The sequence below is a fragment of the Amblyomma americanum genome, chromosome 1 (genome assembly GCF_052857255.1).
Source record: "Amblyomma americanum isolate KBUSLIRL-KWMA chromosome 1, ASM5285725v1, whole genome shotgun sequence".
Classification (NCBI taxonomy): domain Eukaryota; kingdom Metazoa; phylum Arthropoda; class Arachnida; order Ixodida; family Ixodidae; genus Amblyomma; species Amblyomma americanum.
In genome coordinates this window covers 240,543,742-240,566,966 of record NC_135497.1, presented here as the reverse complement: position 1 = coordinate 240,566,966, position 23,225 = coordinate 240,543,742, and the positions used below count along the sequence as shown (strand labels likewise).

Below are 23,225 nucleotides of genomic sequence, written 5' to 3'. Positions count from 1 at the left end.
AGGTGGCGCCTCTTGTCCTACGACGTCACCACGCTTGTACTTGCGAGATTGGCCTGTGGCGGCGATACCTGTATTTTGGTTCTTGCTATTTTCTACCTTACAAGAGCTTTGTTTTCAGTAAGAGTGGCGTTTTTGTGATCAGGAGCTGGTATTCTAACGATACAAGCCAACCTCAATTTCTCCTCAGTGTCCCTTTAAAACATGATTTGTGCACCTGATCTTGACTAGCAGATTGGCACTGTTAGTACATCTCGGCTACTAATTTGTCATGAAAACACTAGGCACAGCATGTGCAAATATTAAAACTTGCCTGTACACCATGCCGTGGCTGATGATTACAGTGCCATCATCTGATGCTGAAGCGAAGAGTGGATACCTCCGGTGAAAGGCAACTTGCCGTATAGCTCCTTTGTGGTGCCTGCAGACAGCATAACAGATGGTGGTGTTGGCATAATACCAACAATTTCTTACAGCCTGCACTTGTATTCAATACTGAATGTTAAGAATTCTTGCATACCAGTGGAGTACACATATTTTCAAACCTGAAGGCCTAGACCAGAAATTTCGGAGGTTTCAAGGGACACTAAAAAGGCATACTAAGTCTACTTTACTTAGATTTAGAGAATAGTGTTCGGAGATATGGCAAATGCATCATTTTAGATAAGTCACAAAGCTACCTAAAAGGAAAACACATCTGGAGGCAAAAAATTTCACTATATCATGAATTCTGTTGAATGAAGGTTCATTACATACATAAGGGTTACAGCAAATAAAAGTATAATACAATATATTTCTATCTCTTTCTTACACCATATTCCTACATGAATATCTCCTCATGATCCCATCACTATTTCACTGTTATGGTTCCCATGCTAGCAACGTTGTCTCATAAAGTGATTCTTACCGTAGAGTTTTGTAGGGCTTGACCGAAAGGTCCATGTCGAACCAAGTCAGTCTGTTCTCAAAGCTGCCAGTAATGACATTGTCACCTGGGAAAGATGTGCAGTCAACATTTGTAAGATGCAGCAATTGAAATATTCTCCCAAAGAACAAATGTAGTACCAATGCACCTACAGGTAGTAGTGAGATCTGGCAAACTATGCCGCTCATAAAATTACTTTCCTATCATTAAATGTTTGCCTCATGTAGGAACAAAACTCTGGCCACTGTCTTAATATCGAGGCGCATTAAAGCTTTTTCTCCCGCACAATCATTTGAAACCTTGCACAGTTTTGCTCAAAACATATGACCATCTAACATAAAACACAAAATATATTGCTTGCCTTTTAATAAACAGTTTTGTTCCCCAATTTTCATATACAACTGCACAAGAAAATGTGCATAGGCTGTGGATGCTACTGTCAAGCCACTATATAGCAGACATGCACACTGAAATTACATCTAAAGTGAATGAGGTTCAGGATTCCGAATGGGATTTGGAGCCGATGGGAGTTCTCTATAACGATTTCCAAAGGCAGTTAGAAACTTCGTCATGTCTCTTTATCCATTTGCTCATTTTGTGTGTTGCAGTCATACAATTTGCGTTACTAGCAGTTTCAGGTTTATAAAAGATGGTCAAAGAGGAACCACCAGTGACAACTATCAATTTGCTTTGAAAATAGCTGCTTTTGCACATTTGGATTCCGAAATGAAGCAGGCAATAACCGATGCCAATGAAATCAAAGATGACCACTGGAGCCACCATGTTGTGCAGCTACTAGGCAACAGAAAATAAAACAATAATAAAAAACTTGCATGTAAGCTTTTACCTGAAAGCACACGTTTACTGTACATTGCCACATATAAGTAGATGTTTATTTCCCCCAAAACAACCACCTGAAATTGGTGGGTTGACCTATATGTGGAGCCAACCCATTTGCAGTGTTTAATGTAGTTTCAGGTGAACCACGGGTAGTACACGCCTCGTGCCAGTGTCTGTTCCATCCAGGAAGTACGATATCCACATGTTCATGGCCCCTCTGCCGGCCCCACCCACTCAGCCCCTCTGCTACCTCCGCCATCTGCTGTCGAGCACGGGAATTCCCCAGGAGGCAGAACTTCCTTTACTCAACGAAGTGACTGCATGACGCCTAAAAGAGAGTGGCTGCATGACGCCTAAAAGAGTTGACTCAGCAAACCAATGATAACCCCCAGCTGCTGACGTCACATGCACAACATGGCGTCGTATGCCAGGTTCCACGCCAAAGCCTGGGACCAGTAGTCACCATGAGGTGCGAAAATGGGAATTTTTAAAAATGTATTGTAAATTATCAGCTCGCTTTAGAGGTCTCGTACACGGCATGAGTGCTCAGTACCTGTACTTTACATAATGCAAGGATTTTATAGCCATCCTTGAACACAGAGATCCATTAATAGGTGTTCAATTACTGAAGTTGTACAGTGTTTCACTGCAACAAGAATTTTGTTGTCTCAAGCTTTCACTATCACCAGGTATAACTGTATCAACCAAAGCGCTTTCGTGCATGCAAGTGAGATTCATTTTAAACTGACGCGAACCCAGCGAAGTGCACACTCAAGCCCACAAGTGAAATAACAGGAGGGGTGCTCACCTTTGGGGTGGACAGCAATGCTCGATATCCATTTGCAGTTGGAGATAAGTTTCTTGGATAGCTCCTGCTTAAGCAGGTTGTAGACACGCACAAACCGCTGCATTGCCACAAAAAAGTAGGGCCGCATCGGATGGAACAGCACCCGTGAAACAGTCCCTTTCAATTTGGAAAAAGGTGCCTGCAAAGAGACAGAACTCAGAAAATAGCTGCTACCTGCTTCAATTAGCCACCTCTCACTGAAAGCTCAGCTGGCATGCGCTAGTGATACTTGTAATTCCAACCAGGTACACCTCTACATGTGCAGTTTTCGTAATTCGTAACACTAATATGTGCCGGAGCCCACAAAAGTTTTCAGAATATAGAACCGATCAAAAAGGTGAATTTCCTTGCTGCTTGAAGCTGCGGCCTGACACTGAGGAGTGCTCAGTGCAGGTCACGCAGGGAAAAGGAAAAATTTTGTGACTGCATGCTTAGACTGCGAAGCAATTAAGCCTTTTCATGATTTTTGCACTCTTAAAACTTTAGTGGGCACCTGTACAGCAAACTTCACTTAAATTTCCCTTCCACAAGTTTCTAACAGCTCTAAAATCCCTCGTGAACTATGTGTCAGGAGCCATAAAAATTTGAAAAAAATTTAATGATTTCCAGCAAGATGCAAGTTTCAGTAACTTGAACAATTTTAGCGCCATGGCGTTAAGCCTATATGCCCATTATGGGCTCTAAGGCACCTGCAAGGGCTAGCAAAGAATACCCTTTAGAAAGATATCAACTTATCTCAGCTTCAAGTTAAAATACCTTAGCCAAGGCCAGAACTATGTCCATGTCAAGATGCTCTTGCAACATAGCCAACAGTGCCAATGGTGGTAAGATCCATCACAATGAGCTGCTGTATGTATGTGGTAATGTGCCAATGTAGGCAAATTTCAAACCATAAAGGATGAGCTTAAAATGAAAGGTTCCTGAATTCACAGAACTGCCTAGGAGTGTTGTTCAATTTACAAACACTGCCCTTTTGTAGAAAAGAATACTGGTGCAACTAAAATTAGTATTTAAAAAAAAATATAGCATATGCGCATGTAACTGTACATGACTGCCTCCTCTCCTCACTGCTAGATGGAAGCTACGAGGCACCACGTGTGCAGTGTCCCTAAAGGCTGGCCAGTTATATGACACCATGTTGTACGTTTTTTTTTTTTTTTTCAGAGTGCACTTCTGACCGTGTTTTGCTTTCCTTGGCATGATAATGCAACGAAGGATGGTGAGGGCTGCTGAAAGCAGCATGCCCACGCATGCATGTGCACACACCCACAGAGAAGTGGGCAAATAAAGTTGAGAGGCCATTTAAAACCCTAAAGCTTGTTTAGGTATTGGAATGCACGCTGCTTTATGCCTAGCTCAGAAAAGTTTTGAGTCCCTTTCTATTTCTTTAAAGCAGGTTTTCATGATAGCATCATGCTGCAGGATTAGCATGCATACCATAGTTAAGGCCCCTAATTTTCTGCAGCAGAAAATGTTTAATTCAGTGAAGTGAGAACAAAGAGTCTGCAATACTCCATGGGAAGCCTCCTGTGTATTAACACATGCAGCTTTTTGCACTGATGCGGTCGCGCGCTGCGCGGGACCCAAGGTTGTTGAGATGTTGGGTTTTTCTTGCAGCTAAGGAGCCTAGTGGGTGAGCTTACTGCGGGTATCTAAAAATAGCAGTTTGGTTCAGATATAATGAGAGGTGCTTTCTGAAACAGACCACTAGAGAAAAAAAAGAAGTTTCATAATATAAGTGCAAATACGGTAATATTGCTCTCAACAGGTACCAGTATCGAGACTCATCCATTAAAGCATGTGGCTGCCTTGATGCCAGAACAGCAGCACTTGGCACACTAGCTTGCCTGAGCATATGGGGGAGTAAGCGTATCAGGGCACCAGCAGAACTTCGTTACCAGATTATATGTTTCAAGAGCATTCAAACAATTAAATGAATCCATTCTCACCACTTTGTTATTCCTATTAATGTCCGTAAACACAATACATATTATCAAAGAAAGCATATGTGGCAAAATTCCCCGAAAAATACTAAAATCTAAGATTTTTTGTGGAATTGCGGGAAACAAGGAGCCTTAACCATAGTGTAGTTCTATATACAATTAAACCAAAAAATTGCGCATGGAAGAATGAAAGCAACTTGTCTAACCTGGGATCTTCTGTGGGACAGTTGGTGGATCACAACACCACTTTCACCACCACTGCCACCTGTTAGCACAACAGCGAAGTAGTCTCCCTTTGCGTGCCAAGTCACTTGTGACACGGTGTGCCGATGCACCACACTCAGTCGCAACCCTTTGCTGCTGTATTCTTTTGAAGTTGGTGACGCTACTTCCCAGTTGGCTGCTGTGAACTTGGCACCCTCTGCAAACCGACATAGAGACGTATTAAAAACCCACATCTAAACATATAAAAAAATAGTCAAAACCTAAATGTGGCATCTAATTCTTCCATACCTCTGCAAATAAACACTCGATAGTGTAACTACCTTCAGAATTTGCCTATTCTCACTAATAAAGTCCCATAGCAATGTCCGCAGGGATCTTTACTAGCACAATAATCACATGCCTATGGGTGTTGGCAAAACTCACCAGAGGGGCTAGTTTCTTCTGGAAGCGATGAAAGAACGGTGTCGGTATTACTCAACACCAGTTTGTCACCGACGCCTGGATTGATGACATGTACAATCTTTTCCCTGAAAAATGAAAGAGAGAGAGAAAAAAAAAGAAAGATGCTTCATCAACTCCATTTCTTGTCTTGAAGTTTTCATCCCTCATAAAGCCTCTCTTTGTATGCATGCAGACTGCTGAACAGCAAGGGCAGTGGAATTCCCATGAACCCATGCAGAGCAGTAGATATGACATAACTGCACATCCAGCGTTTAATATACACCGTTTCAAAAAGAGGTTGAACGATGCCGCCATACTGGGCACTGGGCTGTACTCATAGAACAGGGAAGAGTTGAAGATTAGGTGGCCCTCCCCTCCCCCATGGTATATGATCATGTGCTGCGTTCCACTTCTGCTTTGTGCACAGTGCAGTGCCTTCACTGACATCTTTCAATTTTCGTGTAATGGACAACTCAGGCCATAGCTTCCTCCGGAAGTGGTATGCAAGCGCTATCACACGAGCGTAGTGCGGTCATGTGATTGCATGCAGCGAAATGGGGTCGGAGAAATTGTGACATAATATGTGACATGTCCAAAACTTCAGACAAGGTTGTACACTGAACACTGTAGAATGTGCAACTTGGCGCTGCACAAATCTTGAGTATAAATCGTGTCTGAAATTTCAGTGTCCGAAAAATCTGTCAGCAACCTTTACATTTAAGATCAGCAGCATGCAACGAATCGCACGGTAAGAACTTACGGCTATGATGCTTAGTGCACTTTGACCTGCTGCTTATTGAACGCTGCCTAGTACAAGTTTGAAAACATTTTTGGTTTCATAATTTATTTCAGTTGCCTTAGTGAATTCTGCAAACCTCACCTTTCGGTTCATGCTATTTAGGTCTAATAAATTGCCTTTTTTTTTTTTTTACTACAGTCGACGACCGATTTTTCAGACCCTCTAGGGACCGCAAAAACGACCGAAAAATCAGGCAGTCCGGAAAATCAAACCTCACTGAAAAAATCACGAACTTATTGCTATTATGCTGGAGGAAGAGGTCAGTTGTGTTGCACACATTTTAAAGCTCCTAATGACTAAATTTCACCGCGCGACACGTGCACAGACGACGGGGACCGACTGCTTTCATGAGCTCGGCCTGGCTGTGCTACCCTCGGCATGTAGCCGATGAACGCATAGGTTGGGACAGTCTAAACAGGAAAGCGAACACGCCGCTGCGGGAGCTGCATTGCGCCCTCAGTACGATGGGCCCAGAACGAGAACTCGAAGATGGCAAAACAATAAGAACCGAGAAACAGCCGAAGCAAGCGCTCCGTCGGTGGTGGCCTCCGTCAATAGGCCTTGCGACTAGAGCCAAAATCAGCATCGTATTCGCTGATATGCACTCTGCAGTGGCTTGCGTATAATGAGGGGCATCTTGCCTGTCATCGAAACGCCAGTTATTTATGGTTTTACGATAGAAAAGTCAGGGTTGCAGTGCGTTTTGCCGTGGGTACGCTCACCTCGCTTTAAAATGCACCACCGTTTCCTCCCGCGCTCACCATCTCCGTGAAGCCGTATGCCTCCCACGCGCTTCGCTGCTACCTCTTTCCATATTCGAAACGAAAGACTCGGCATAGATGAGTTCCGTGAACTCTGACTGCTATTAAAAAAGTTTGTGCGGCGGAAGACGTTCAAGAACCGTATGAATTCGAAACTACGCGGGAGTAATGTGGCGACTCGCGCAGAATTTCAGTATTGCAAGGGGCCCTCTTTAAGCTCGAATTTCGTTTTATTTCATCAAGTTTTCAATCTCTCCTGCAGTTTGAAGTAATGAGGTTCTGCTGTACACATTATATGGCAACCTGGGTATTGGCGGCGAGTGCGAATGAGGTCCAAAAAATCGAGCAGTCAGTTGCGGTGTGCCCGAAATTTCAGGCGCTCTTGTACATTGGCTCTATGGGCCATGTCGCGGTGGCACGAAAAAGTCCAAATAATTGAGCATGTCCAAAAAATCAGGCGTCCGAATTTTCGGTCGTCGACTGTACTTTATTTCCAGTCGCGAACTAGGTATTCGCTTCGATTCAGAATTATCCGCTTCGCTTAGAAACTATTCGAACAAAATAACTACCCGCTTTGTATTTGCTTCAAACTGAAAACTCACTATTTGCACATGCCTAGTAAAAATTCGGCATCATTTTTCAAAAATGAAAATCCTGCACAAAACAGTGTTTTCTAGTAATTCTTGTACAAAATTATTCGCCATAAAACATAATGTAACTGCACAGATTCTTTGCTTCCAGATAAACAGAAAGGTTAAGGAGGAAACAACTGTGAACCAAACAAAATGTCAGGAAACTAAATAACTCACACTGCAACAGCAACCAAGCAGATGCTCTGGTTAGGACACCAAGCAACTCCTTTAACAGGATGCTCAAATTTGAAAGTCTTCAGGCAACGGCCAGTGAGGACCTCCCAGATACGTACTGTGCCATCATCGCTACCTATATTTTAAGGAGAAAAATAAGGAGAGAATTACATGCAGTCCATCTTCAAGCTTGCATCAAGTGTTACAGCAAATTCTTCAAAGCAGTTCTTGAAGGTGTGCACTATTTTCAAATTGGATTCCTTTTAGCATTCAATTTTAAAATTAAACTTACACCACTGATTAAAACGAAGTTAAAACACTGATAAAAAAAATTTTGTGGCACAAAACGTCACTTGAATTTCAAATCAGCACAACAAACCTAGCTGAGCAAGTCAGACATGAAAACTCAATATATTCCTTAACCTGGAAAATTTTGGCAAGAGTGATAATATTTAATTTAATGTGATAGCCAAATAAAAAGGGTGCTGTGTTTGCAAAGGCAATAAATGATCACACTATTAACAGAAAATTACAAGCAGAGAATAATAGGCTTAGCACACAGTAAAAACATTGTTTTTACATGTCAAACCATGTGCAGAAGGGGAAGAGAAATGACCTATGCTCATGTACTTATCCTCAAGTACAAAGCATAGCTAGAAGACTCAGTAATCACAAACTTACACTAGTAACAGTGGGGGAGAGCAAAAACGAGTGGGAAAAGCCTGTTGGTTACGCTGTAATCATAACACGCTATCATTATCTTTGAAGAGAAAAGTGAAAAGAACACTAAAGTAAAACTTTGTTCACTCCAAATCATTGGGTCCGCAGAAATATTCTAATAAGTGGATTTTTGATTTAACCTCACTGAATGAGTTTTGTAACCTCTGGAGGTTACAAAGCAGCACAGTGTTTAACAAAAAGGTTTATTTCTTGCAGCTGCTTTCATACTCATTTTTGGTTCTTCTTTGGGACTGGCATACAATTACAGTCGAACCAGATTATATCGAACTTGGTTAGATCAAATTATCCTTTCCATCGAGCAATCTCCGAGCACTGTAAAGCTACAACGTGAATGCAGAGGAAAATGTACTGCTACATCTTACAAAATTCAGCCGTCACACCTGATAGATGAACTTTGGATAACACCGGTAGACTCAAGAAGATGGCTTTCCCAGGACATCTTGGGAGGTTAGCGTTCCTGCACGGACATGCGGGTGCTACGTAGCGCGTGCCGGCCAATGGATGACGCCAATGAAAATGCGTGCTTCTGGCGTGCTGTGCCAGTTGTGGCAGCGTTGTCTCATGGTTTGCACATACGGTGCATCGTGTTGCCATCAGCAATTTTAAATGGTTTTTGATGTCTGTGCATGCGCGATGGCAGCTGCAAAACGGCAGAATCTCTCCCTTTTCACGAAACTGGGAATTATCAAGCGAGTTGAACGAGGTGAAAGAAATTCGATGTCGCCAGAGCGTACGAGATTTTGAGAAGCATGCTAAGCATCATTTTGAAGAATGAGGCTGATGTTTGGGCTAAAACAGAGGAGAGACCCGGTGCTCACGGTGCCAGATGTGCCTGTACAGTTGCGTGTGAAGATATTGAGGTGGCTGTGTACAAATGACGTTTGATAACGGAACACTTTTATTTCCAGCCCCATGACTGAGCAAAAGCAAAGGAGTTTCCTTTTGTTCTCAACAGCTCCAACTTCCACGCTGGATCCTGTCAGCTGCAGAGCTTTAAAGAACACCACGAAATTGTCAGCAAGGCAATCACGGGAGTGAGCCCTGCCATCGACACCGTCACTGTGAACAAGTGGATAAAAGAAACTAAGGGTGCATCTCAGCAAGGTACCGATCCTGTGATATCTTCGACACAGATGAAACTGTGTTAATGCGGCAAATGCTTCTGAACAAGACAATGGTGTGTAGTGACAATTCCTATGGTGGAAAAACTAACAAGGCTAGAATATCAGTGTTGTTCACCACCAACATGGATGGATGGACGAAGATTTGACCACTCGTGATTAGTAAAAGCAGGTCTCTGTGATGCTTGCAGATTGCATGTTCGGTTCCAGTGACTTACTGGTCCAGACAAAAGTGTGGATGACTAGCAAACTTTTTGCTAAGTGACTGAATCTTGGAATGATGACCTGGTTGGCAAAGATCGCAACGTGTGCCTCCGTGTAGCAACTGCTCTGCCCACTGCTACAATGCCAGTTTCAGTCACACCGAACTTTGCTTCCTGCTGCCGAATGCTACGCTGGTGCTTCAACCTTTGGACCAGGGGATAATTTGCGTGGTGAAGGTTGTTTATACAAAACGTCTGATTAAGAGGCTCCTACAGAATCTGAGGAATGGAAGAGACCCAAAGATCAACCTTCGGGTCAAATGATGTCAAAAATGGAACTACACAGAATTGCTTCTGACAAATTCTGGTCTCTGCTTTCCCAGAGAAGATGGAGCAAATCCTTTGTTGTGTGAGCTTGACGAAGCCGTTGTGGGGTCTTGATTATTTGTGGAGCCAGCTGTCCGAATTTCCTGGAGCTTTTTGTGATGGTACAGTAGCAGGCCACTTTGTGTCTGCAGACGACAATGTTAAGACCACGAGGAAGCTGGCGAACGAAGACATCATTGCCGGCGTCACGGATAACGAGGATAACACTGATGCGAACTGTGATGAGGACTTGGGAGAACCTGTGCCCCTGTGCTTCGACATGCTTCGCGCACTTGGCATGGTTTGGCGCTATTGCGTGCTGATAGAAGGCTGCGGTCTCAGCTGTTCAGAGTCGATTAATAACACTGAAAAACGTGTTCTCTCCGAAGCAATGACGAATAACAAACACACTATTATTTGCTCAACAATGCACAACTATTTTGCTCATTAACCTGCATGCAGTAAGTGGCTATCAATGAAATACATTTTTTCCATCTCATTGTATTTGTACATTGTTAAATTTAATGTTACTTTTATATCAAATTACGTGTTATACCAAACTCGGAAGGAATTTTTTAAGAGTTCAACATGTGCAGGTTCCACTGTACTAATCTCTCAATTATATGCATTTGCAGCATGAATGGCATAACGTTTGCCCTTGCCAGTTTTTCACAGTTACCAGTGTAACTCAACAGGTATGGGGCGCTTTGATAGAGGAAGTATTCCACTGTGGTAAAAAAAAACGAACTAAACGTCAGTTGTCAGCCCGTTAAAATTTGTGCTGTTGATAGGCCTCATTGTTTCACAGTTCATTATATAGCCTTAATGAGTTAAAGCCATAGCTATAATTATGGCTGTTGGGAAATGCCGAAAGCTGCCATGTGGAGAAGCAAGTGGTACTAAAAACAAAAGACCGACAATTGAGGCTAGTTGGTACGTCATGTCAAATCAGACAGCCCTAACTTTGACAAAACTGTCCTTAGGCCAATTTTGTCAAAGTTAGTGCAGTTCAATTTAACATGGTTACTGAGGAAGATATGAAAAACGGACACATATCTTTCATACATAGTCAATTTATACATATCTTCAAGATCGCCAAAGTTAAAAAAAAAATTTGTGAACAACCTCTGTTTATAGGTCAGCCAAACAAGTACTATATACACAAATGCCATCATCATGGCCTGAAAGGTGGGCCATAGCTGACATGTTGAAATATTAGGGTGCCATGACAATTATTCCACTGTAATACAATTAAGATTGCTCAATGCCATTCCCAACAACTCATAATGAGTTGCAAAGAGGGGCAGACAAGAGAAAATGTTTAACCAACCTGAAGCAAAAAATTGTCCAGCAGGTTCAATAGAGAGGCTTCGAACGCAGTCTGCATGTCCCTCGTACACCTAAAAAGAATAGAATAATATTGCTGCATCTGTACTAAGAACGATAAGTAGGCCCTCTGCCTGAACTTAACCGTCAGATAAAACAACCCAACCAGGCAAAGAGGGTCGCCTAGTACAACACACTAATCACAGCCTTGAAACTATAGCAGATGCCATTTTAAAAAATCCCTTCCAGAAAACAGAAGTGGAAAGTTTTGTAAGTTGCACTTATTGAATAGTTGGAACATATATAGTTGCACTAAGATGCAAAGAACGACAAAAAAGAACTGTGTTCTACGAGTTCCTTTTTCTGCTCCTCTGTTTTAGTGCACTGCTTATGTTGCACCCACTAATACCCCTGTCACATGGGCAATTTCCCCGTCCACTGAGTCAATGACCATCAAACTTTTTGACAGCTATCCACGTGCGCTGCTGCTACACAGAAAATTTCAAATGATCACTGAGAACTGAGCACGCAATCCGACAGATGATGCTAAATGCAACCAACTAGCCAAGTTCCATTCGGTGAAAACAGTTGCAGTAAACAAACTGAATATCGCATGCAGTAAAAGCTCGTTAATTCAAACCTCAATGATTCGAGTAATTCTAACTACACTACTTGGTCCGGCCAAGCTCCATAGAGATCTGTGTATAAAAAAATCCTGTTAATTTGAAAGCGAGTCGGCTCCCCTACGGATAATTCGAACTACGCGCTGCCGCGTCTGGGCGGCTTGGCACACAGCACGTGGCCCAAAAAAAAAAAAAAGAAGCAAAAGCATCTCCGCATAGCTAGAGGCTGCGCACGTCCTAAACGGGGACAGAAAATGAAACCAGATAAAACCGTGGGAGAGTGGGTAAAGTCTAAATGGCGCCATTACCGGTGCGGCGCAGGAGGGTATGGGTTGGAGGCCGCGGTGGCGGCTGCGTACCCTCATTTCCGCGCAGCCTCCGAAACTCGCAACTAAATACTCGTTAATTCGAGCCCTGTTAATTCAGAAATACAGATAAATAGTATCGGCACGGTATCAGCTAACGCCCATGAAAGGCCATGACTTCAGACGGGCGCTACAAATTAAGTGCGAAAAACTTTTTTTTTCTTTGCGAGTGTCGTCCATGTTTCCACCCAACAGTCGCCAACAGAAGCACGCGGTCAGCCGCGATCATGACGCCGGCTTTTAGCATCGCCCGGCTACAATGTTCTAGAACCTTCCAGAACACTGTAGCCCGGCGGTCAGCCGCTGGCTGGAAGTGGCCAACATGGGCTTTCAGCGCGGACCAATCAGGGCGCGACAGCATGACTTCCGCCCGCTTCTACAGCATGGCTGCGCCTGCCGAAGCGGCCTCTTGCTTCACCACGAACTCGTCGTTGCTGCTACACTGTGCCTCATGTTCACGGCAAACAAAAGCCGCACAAAGCTTTCGCTTTGTCTGAAGATGCCTGCAGCACAAAATTTTAGCGATTAAACGCGGCAGATTTTCAGAAAGCTTCTGGATTTTGAAAGCTGCTAGGCTTAGCCACTACGCATCGGTTGACGTCACGAGGCGCGAGAGGTTTAAACAGGTTAGCTATTTTGGTACAGAAAGGGGTCACAAAGAATAATTCGTCCTCTTTGTCGTCACTGAATAAATAATAGCTTAATTATAAATGCACAGCTGTTCTTTTCAGCATTTTACTAAGCATATGGAATCACGCCGTTTCTAAATACTGGCGGCAGCGGTCTGGTGGCAGCCGCCCATTTTCCGCCGCTTGTTGTGCTGCACGGCGGCGGTGCGTCGGCGTTCCGTCGCGCCGCTCAAAATCCGCAGTGCAAGTTCACTCCATGTGGATCGCCCTAAATACGGTACATATACCATAATGCAAATGGTTCTTGTCAGTTTTTTCGAGGCCATTTGATAATTCGAACTTTTTTCCCGGTCCCTTGAAGTTTGAATTAACGAGCTTTTACTGTATAAAATAAGTGCGAGTTTTAGTAGAAAACTGTCAGAAAACAGCTATTCAAAAACTTCACAGTTTGGCACAACTCACAGACAGCGATGGCAAGGCAACGATGGGCAATGCCATGCATTTTGTTTCAGAAGCATTCATTTTTTGCCGGCAAAACTGCCCCACCTGGGACCCTTGGGAGAGTACTCAGTCTTCACAAAGTATGCTAAGAGGCGAGCACAAAGGTAACGCAGGGACACAGCACACAACTAAAATAATATTGCTTTTTTTTTTTACACATGACACACTGCACAGCTGTCTTTTGTCTACCCAATAAAACTTAAAATATGTGAACAAATTAATGTATTCTAAAATTCATAATTTAAGACTGCAGGACTATTTTTTCTTTCTGAGCTTTTTTATTTTGCTTCCTTAATGTATAACGTGTGTGAGGCAGCTCTCAAAGGACCTGGAGATTACAATAGGCATTGAAAACCGCTGTGTGTACTAGTCGATCCCCACTGTGTACGTGGCCACTGATTGAATGGGCATCGAATCTATTTGTGTCACAGAGGAGCCGCACTTTTCATGTCCCCCCATGGTGAACAAGTGGGAGTTTCTGAAAGTTGTTCCAGGCTACTTCCAGATCTAGGCAACTTTGGGCCATTAAGACCATCAAGTTTTTGCGAAATGCTGCCACCCACAATTTCCAAGAAAAGTACTTTATACAACTATTTCTGTAAAATGGCCCATACGAGTGCTTTTTTTTTTTTACTACGCAGTGGTGGGAATGGCCATGAACTTTTAAAACAGGCATTGTAAAGCACAAAGCAGCAACTTGGACCAGCTTCCCTTTTTGTAGCGGAAGCTTGATGTTGAGATATGGTGCTAGAAACAGAGACCGAAGTACTTTGGGGCATCCAATAATTAAAATTGGGAGCTCAAATACACAAACAATAAAGAGACAAATAGGAGTGTGATGAAAAAGAAATTCAGCTGCTGGTGCCCTTTTACAGCCTCCCAGACAGCAGTCACTGTGTTACTCCAGCTTAAGTTAATATTGCTTAACTGCCCTGAAGTTACTGAGATTTTTCATTTGCCTGTGTACTAATAAATCAACCATTATATACCCATGGAGGTGCATTCTGTCTTTAGTACTTTCATGTTTGATATGCAGGCAGAGCACTTACAGCCGAACTTTGATACAACAAACATGGATATCGAATTCTACCCTTTAGGGGAGACACTGGTCTTACTAACTATATTCCTTATTTTTACACCAACCCTAATGAAACTAGAGCACCTTGTTCATTTTCTTATGCCAATTTCAAAAATGCAGTTTCTTTCTCTATAATTTGATTATTATCTAAGACAATTAATTTTAATTACTCACTGAGTAGTAAGTACCTGAACACAAGAAAAATTATTCAATATAAAATCATTTTTTATTGCATGGCTACTTAGTAGAGTGCAATGATCAAATCAGTTTTTTCATTTTACCCTTATTAGTAATTTTACAGCACTTGGAATATCAATGCTGAAGGTGCACCTATCAGGCATACATAAACTTTGCAAAATAAAAAAAAAATGTTTGAAGACCAATAGAGCAATTCTGCATTGAACATAGCTAACAACACTGCCCCTCCAACTCTGCCTTCACCAAAAAAAAAAAAAACCTCTGTGCAGAAAAACCAACATAACTGGTGCTCGTTTTTTTTTGCGGCCTCCAGATTTCCGTGAGCACCTTCAAAATGGTGCTAATGCTTCGAAAAAGATCACCCTGTTTCTATAGCAAAAATCGCCTGAGGTGGTGTCCCTTCACCGATTCATCTTCACTCCTCTCGCAAGCGTTTTTGTTCAAATTTTACATCACAAATTTCAGCTATATTAACTATTTTACGATTTTTTACTTGTTCACTATAATGAGGTTTGACAGCATATGCACAGATGAATAACCTTGCTTTTAGACATGCATGCATTAAAAATGTGGCCCCAAACAAATTAGAAAGAAAGTGGGGGAGGAAAGTGCAATCGGCAGTTCATCACTGGGCCCAGATCAACTGAGCCCAGCTGTGGTAATATGAAACCACACAGGAGAATGACAATGCAAGGCAAAGTGCATGGCACCGGTGTAATGGTGTACAAAGAGATGTAGCATGCACTCAAAATTCAAACCCGAATACCTCGAAGAGCCCAAAACCTGGCCACAGGAGCATGAGGCAGACAGAGAATTGGAAGTATACAGCCAACTCGATAATTCAAACTCCAAGGAGGATAACAATTTGTTCAAATTAAAGAGTTACCATTACAGAGGGTCCACTGCACAGGCATAAGTGGGCAGGAGTAAAGCGGCAGTGAATGAGAAGCTCAGAAGGCAGCCAATGAAACTTCCAACACAAAAGAGTGCAAGTGGCAAGAGTGTGAAGCTTGGCACAAGGCACAGAATGCAAGGCCAGGCAGCAATGATGGGAGCCAGCCAAAATCCAATGTGGTGGAAAAGCTGACTCGAAGAAGAACACACGGCAGGTGGAACAGCAGCGCAAACGAAGCAACTGTATCCCACTATGTTCCTTTAGGGAACAGTCAGATGGGTCATTAAATGTATTTTTTCTAAGCATTTGTGCTCTGGATATATTTGAGTTTGATCTGGATATATTGGTTCCAGCAATGGCTGCACTGCCAAGGCAGAAGTGGTAACGCACACACAACACCACTGTCCTAAAACAGGCATGAAAGTGTGTGGACGGAAAATGGGAAGAAATTTTGTCAGTCACCCCTCATTGCATATATATGCACGCATGAGCCACTATCTTCATATCAATCAGTAGCCCTCAACCACTCTCACTGGCTGCAGCTGGAACTGTACTTAAGTGCAGCATTGAAGAAATTTCCTAAAAAAAAAAAAAATTTCTTTCTAAAGCAATGTTACTATATAGTTTAATGCAATGACACACTTTGGTGCAATTGGTGTACCATTCCCACCACTGATTAGGGCTGAGTATCGATTTCAATGGGGTTTGCAAATGTGAGGCTAACCTATGTTGACACTGCTCCATAACTATGCATAAGTAAACAGGCCTGATAAAAATAATATGAAGAAAAGGATAATCCTTACAATAGACTGCACACTTGGAAAAGGCTGTAGATCCTTTGGCTTTGGAAGCTGTGGGATAAGGTCTTCAGCATCAACATTCACCTGTGAACAACAATGAATACAATCAAAAGTCAACATTATTTAATGACAGAAAGAACAAGATCCTTAAGCAAAGCATTATAAAGGATATTACAAAAGCAAGAAAATGGAGACTCAATAATCCCAAGTGGCAGATTATAATTGACATTGCTTGAGTTCACCCCCCTACAGCCCAACCCCCCATGTGCGCACACACATACACATGCCCGCACACATGCACATAAAGCCAACCAATAGGCCGACACTTGATAACAAAAATGATGGTAAAGCTACCATCAAAGAAGGCTACAACTGCTTCTGAAAAGATTTTAAGGAATTAGCGACACCTGCAACATTGCATGCTTGCACCAAGTATACTGAGATCACTCGCTTTATAGTGAAACTGAAATACCCTCTACCCCTCAGATTCTTGCACCCCGGGAAAATTGTACAAAAACCAGCTTAACACTGGTTTCTGCCTGAAAAACCGCCACTCTGAAATATACTTTGCAGGGGTCAGCAGCTTCCACTGCCACAGAAAACTAGTGGATATCCTAAACCAATTTCAGAGAGGTCTCTTCAGTCAACTGTTGGTTATAACAAGGTAGACAGGGGACCAGTTGGTCAGACATACTTTATGGGGACTCGCCTATGGCACTGTTTCCTTAGGTGAAGCTTCTGTGCATCACTTTTCCATGAGGATCCTCAGGTAGTTACCCTAACTATCAAGGGAGGGCAGATGTGTTGCCGCAGCACGAATGATGTGTGTGACGGCGCTAGAAAATGTTTCCTGGGCTTTAGCTCGGGCAACTCTACAAATGCAGTCGTCCACCTCCATCACGTTCTGCTCTTTGCCAGTGAAATTATCCCATGAGCTTGCCCCCTCCGGCTTTGAAGATTCTTCCCTGCCCTGGCGTCGACAAAGAGTTGCTTTCAACTCTGCTGGTTAGCTGGACTTCCTCGAATAGCATATTCCTTCCAAGGAACTCGTCCTTGCCAGCTGCTAGCCAGTGCTATTGTTGTAGCAGCGAAAATTCAGAGGGACACCTAATTTCATTATGTTTTGGCAATGCTATAGCATCAGCAGCTGTTATGCCTCTACCAGAAGTGATGTCACGTCCAGTCTGGTGATGTTACTCCCCTCCGGCCAGTTGGCGAATCTTAAGACCAACAATGCATTTTGGCCCCAAGGGGCTTCTAACGCTATTGCATTAATGAATGCCATTTGTATCAGCACTTGTCACCTTCGCTTGTTTCCAAGAGCATGGACTGTTGCAGTCAGCTTGTATGCTGCGTGCTCACTCGCAATCACAGGACGAGGTCAGCAGTTTCGACCGTCAGCCACGAATACACGGGAAAATGCCCTTATTCCCCTTTTTAACTCCAGAACTTGGGAGATGAAAAGCACTACAAACAACATAAAGAGATAAGGACATAACAGGCACTGCGTGCTCTTATCTGCTTTTTGTGTTGTTTCTAGCACTATTTTCATTTTTCGAAGGTATTGGTTGTAAGCCTCAGGGGACAGAGGTTTACAACAGGTTATGTTACTAAATCAGATTGTGACTGGCAAAATTTTTGCAGGGTGGCCTATCAATTCATAAGCCTTTCGGAAAGGGCAACTAACATTAACCATCAAAGGTCTATGCTGTAGTGAGCACTATAACTGTTCTTGTTTACTAGTAGTATTGTACGCCAGATTTTTGCAACACAGTTTCCTGGAACTGTACTACTTGTCTGCAAACAGCATCAGAAACCTGTGATTACAACAGTGTAGCTCCTTACCCTCATTTTTCGCTGTCGGGGGCACAAGTACAGGTCTAGGCAGCGCTCAAAACGCTCATTTATGAAGCGGTCATAGGCTGGCACAAGACGCAGGGATGAGTATTTGCGAGGGATAAAGCTGATACGGCGCTCCTCAGGCTCCTGCGCTCGCCACTTCTCCTCCTGGAACGAAACAGACCAACAAGTAAACGACAGCTATACACAGATTTTTCCACAGAAGTAAACACAATTAAATAAACTGCAACCTATCCTTTAATATGCCAGCATAGTCTGGGACCCACATCAAATGCATTTTACTGGAAAAGTAGAAAAAACACAGAATAAAGCACTAAGGCTTATGTATTCAAAGCACTCTTGTCAGGAAAGAGTAACAACCATGTGCATTAGGGCACTGATCCCAACCTTGTTTGCCAATGAAAACTGCTCCAATGAAATTAATTTTTCGCCTCTTTGTGTGGGCTTAAATATATACAAAAATGATTACTTGAAAACTTTCAACTGCCACTCCAGCTGAAGTAATTGCAACAAATGCCTCAGGCCATACAGCGCATGTTGCTATACATTTAAATATCCTTTTTTCCTCGGACAATAAAAATGTGGAATGCTATATTGAGTGAAGCTGTGATTTCTTCGAACACTAATATTTTGTAGATAAAGCTGAACTTTTTTTGCACAAGAAAGTGATGTTACGAGATCGTCATCATTTTTTTTTCTGCTGCTGTCCTTACTTCCTTGGTCATGCCAACATTTAATTTTTCATGTAATTTTACCCACTCCTGTATAAGCTGCAGTATTAATCAATAATAATCATACAGTAAAACCGTGACGATCCATTTTTTAAAACAATGTGGGAAAAAACGCATTATCTAGAAAACAGCACGATCCAAACTGCCCGATTTTAAAAAATGGAACTACTGAATGAGGTACAAAGACATTTATTGGCAATTTCACTTCCTAAAAATGTCGATTAGCATTTCTTGGCACAAGATCTGAACAGATGCCGTTTTAGTGCTTGGCGAATTCAGTCAGAGTTTGCACTGTCTTAAGCGTTGAAGGAACTTTGTAATGCATCTGGTCCTTCGACGGCAACGGTGAAAGTAACCAAAATATATTCCTCATTTTCAGACGCTTTGCCCATTTCCACTTAAGCACTGCGGGAAAGCTACCATGGTGGCTGACCGTCACAGTGTTTCTGCTTCATGCTAGGCTGAAGAGTCAACTTTTGAGCTACTCATGCCAATTGTGATAAAATTTTCAGGGATTGTGTATCATCTTCTCATTAGACTATATTCTAAAATTCAGCTCCCTAGCTCAAACAGAAAAAAAAAAAAAAGTTATAGCTGTAATATTGACCAATCAGGTGTGTCAGATTAGGAAAACTATCATTTCAAAAATAATGAAGATATATATTTGTTTGTGATTAGATATCTTCAAGATGGTTTATAGTGCAGGATAAGGCCAGTTGTATATCTTTTTTTGCTATTTCTGCAAAAATGTCATCACTCTAAAAACAAAATTCAATTTTTTTGTTGTCATTATATGTCAGACATCTCAAAACATTTTGTGTTAGAAACTATTTAGCGACCTGAAGAGTACCTTATCTTGTTCCTGAGAAAATTCCAGTCGAGAAACCATCTTGAAAGTAGCTTTTGTAGATGCAGTTTGGAAATGATAGTTTTCCTAAGTTTTGTTTTCCCAAAAAGTGCAAACTGAGAAAAATGAGTTCAAAGATTTCAGAACATGCTAATTTTGGGGTATAAAAAAATTATTCAAAGTGCCCCGCTCCATAGGTCCGGCCCTCCGACACTAATCTGTGGCAAATGTTTCAAGCTTTCTTTCTTTCTTTTTTTTTTTTTCAGCTTTAGAGCTGTCCATCGCCCTTGTCTTCGCTCGTGAAATATTTTGATGGGTTGCTTGCTGGACGCGCTTCATCATCTGGACTCCATGTTCTAGTTCCAGCTTGTCAAACACTCTCTTGATGCCACATGTGCCCTCATTAAAACCTAGTACAGCCAAGGCTGCTGCAGTTTCCACGGTTCTTAGTGATACAGATTCGTTCTTCGGGTAACGAACCATCATCGCAGCTCAAAGGGTTCGCGTCGGTTTTCGGTGGCAGCCTTGGGCCTGGTGAAAGCACAAGCAGACGCTCACTTGCTAGCGATCACCCGTACTGTGTAGGCCTCTCACTTTCGTGGTGCGTTTTCGCTTCTCAAAGCTTCTCCGAGTCGAAGCCTTTGTTGTCGACATCTTCCGGTCACACCCCCAGCCACCCGCTGATCGCAATAAGCTCACAGAAGGAAGAAAAGGTAACAGATAGCAAGCGTCACACAAAACCAAAGCAGGAGAAACTCCGAATGGCGCGAAAACAGCATTGGGTGGCCATGTGGTATATTTCCGCCAATCCGAGCTACTATTTCGGTATGCCATCCACTCTGCAGTTGGGGCAGAAAGAAATATGCCTTTCTTTTAGTTTTTCGTTAGTGGCCTTGCGCATTCTCAATAAAGGCCTTCCGTCATTAAAAAGCGTGAAAAACAAGCTTTCTAACGTGAGCATTCACTTCCCGTTTGGTGCTTTGCCTGCACTGCGGCCACGTCTTGAGAAGTGCGTTAACAGACGCTTTAGACGGCAAATGCGTGCCACCGCCTTGTGAAAAGAATTAATTTTCTTCTTTTCTACTGCTCAGATAACAGCCGAACTTGGTGAGAATATTCCTCATTAAACCAGCAATCCAGAACAACTGAAACTGAAAAACAATTTTTTTCCTAAAATCGGTATTTTAGCCCCGCATCCCCCCCTTAAGCTGTGTTCCCCACATGTATGCACATTGCTGTAGTTCACAGGTGATTCACCCCACTGCCCTTATGCACCGCGAAGAAACCTCAGCATTTCTCCTTTCCATGTCGCGTCCCCACTAAAACGGCTGCTCTTTCAAATGCTAGCATGCCGTTTTTGTTATTGTTGTTGTTGGTGGTGGTAATGCCTCACCTCTTTGCGCCTATGGACTGCACAGAACACCCACGGCAGGTGAGTGCCACTGCATTCCAGCTCTTCACGTCACGTGCCTTCACGTTCGGCCCACTTGTGTGTTTGGACATGTGTAGTTGGTAAATAAGTGTATCATACAGCAACAAGCTGTCGAAATTTTAAACGTAGTCGCTGGGAAATTGTGTCCTCTGGGAATGTACTATTAACTGGGAGAATTATAGCGTAACTCTATGGGACATTTTTAATGACCACAATATTGAGCTTAAGAACCAAGAAATTGTACGAGCCGGGAGAATATCAACAAGGTTTTACTGTATATAGAACACTGCAGCGCTGGAGTAGTAAACAATCTTTGTACACCTCTTTGTTCCATTTTTGGCAAGGCCAGATTCTGGCACTTCAGTGCTGCATTCAGCTCACCAAAGCAAGCCCCGATTAACTAATCTTGCCTACCACTACACGTGCTTCAGCAATATTTTTGGGAGCCTTCACTGACAGCCCACAACCACAAGGAGCCTATATACACTGTACATGGTCTTGAAAGAAAAAAATGCACAGGTGTGGTCATATGATGTGACACGACAAATCTGCACTAGCAGTACTGATTGCCTATTTTGCTAGACTGATCGCTCGCTCGCTCGCTCGCTCGCTCGCACGCACGCACGCACGCACGCACACACACACACACACGGAAAATACTCTTACGTCCAGCAAAAACGAGTGCTCATGATTAACTATCACCAGTAAATACAGCTTGTCAAAAGCAAATTCTCCAATTATTCCTTGAAAACCAAAATTTGGACTACATTTCCACCCCTGAAGATGACATCAAATTTCTACTGGCCAGAATATGAATACAAAACCAGAAGACAAAGGTGCAGTACATACATTTGCAGTACACTTGATATTGTTAAAATGTGCAAGATTAGTAAAAGGTTCCTGAGCCTGTCAGCCTTACCTCCTCCTTGGTGAATAAATACTCAGAGGGTGGATTGTAAGATTCTTCATGGCCTGGCAGCTTCATCTTTGGTGCTGGAATGTAGCGCTGCATCCGGTCATTTGGTTTCTCCTGCAAGAAATATCACACAATACCTGCTGCGAGACTGAATGAAGTGGACCGAAGAATCGGCAATTAACCTAGGAGAGCTTCTAGTGATTGTAAGCACAGACATTTGTCATAACAGCTGCAATATTTGCAGCAACCGTTTAAACCGTTTAATATAATTCAAGGCAGTGAAGCAAGCTATTTTCATGTTTTTTTTTAAATATGTACATGTGCAATGACGACACGGATGAACAAGGAGCATGTGAAACATGTACACTGCACAACTTCTGTTTTATTTCTTAGAAAGCAGCTACAATTTATACCAGCGAAAGCAATCACAATAGGCCAAAAAGCCTTCAAGTAAAAACAAAACAGCAAAAAGGAAAAAACACGTGCACAATTCAAATCAACAACACTGCTGCCAAGTATGATGCGAAGCCAAGAGGTTCCGAAAGCCCCACCAAGAGGTGTTATTGCTCCTGACAGGCAGTGCCACCTACGCTAAAAAAAATAAAAACTGGGACTTTCACCCGTGGATCAGGCGCACGGCTTGTCATTGTGGCCGCCATCATGAATCATCGACTGTTCAAGACCACTATCGAGGAAGCCTATTCATCAACATAATTTTTGTCCATTTTTCATTAATGTATAATATTTTTTGCCGTGTTATCCCCACCCCCCATGTAATGTCCCGAAAGGGACCTTTGAGGAAAAAATAAATAAATAAATAAATAAATAAATAAATAAATAAATAAATAAATAAAAGCGAACTTACTTGAAGGAGAAAAACTCATCGCTCATATCTATGTCGAGCAGACAATCTACAGTGATAATGCATGGTTGAACACAGAATATGTGTCGCAGGACAGCTATTACGTCATGTATGACATGTGCCACGAGGTAGGTCGGTCATTTTCTG

At 42.6% G+C, this 23,225-nt stretch overlaps 1 protein-coding gene across 1 annotated transcript in view; it reads right to left on the bottom strand.

Moving 5' to 3' along the window:
- Positions 1–23,225, bottom strand: part of LOC144114822 (ribosome biogenesis protein bop1-B) — a 42,791-nt gene that overhangs the window by 2,476 nt on the left and 17,090 nt on the right. The window contains exons 7-16 of the mRNA XM_077648806.1: positions 22,220–22,330; positions 18,276–18,437; positions 16,434–16,514; positions 11,346–11,415; positions 7,588–7,720; positions 5,201–5,304; positions 4,759–4,973; positions 2,571–2,748; positions 905–989; positions 311–418 (exon numbers count right to left, since the gene is read on the bottom strand). Coding sequence (XP_077504932.1) covers positions 311–418; positions 905–989; positions 2,571–2,748; positions 4,759–4,973; positions 5,201–5,304; positions 7,588–7,720; positions 11,346–11,415; positions 16,434–16,514; positions 18,276–18,437; positions 22,220–22,330 — 1,247 coding nt within the window. The remainder of the gene's footprint in view (positions 1–310; positions 419–904; positions 990–2,570; positions 2,749–4,758; positions 4,974–5,200; positions 5,305–7,587; positions 7,721–11,345; positions 11,416–16,433; positions 16,515–18,275; positions 18,438–22,219; positions 22,331–23,225) is intronic.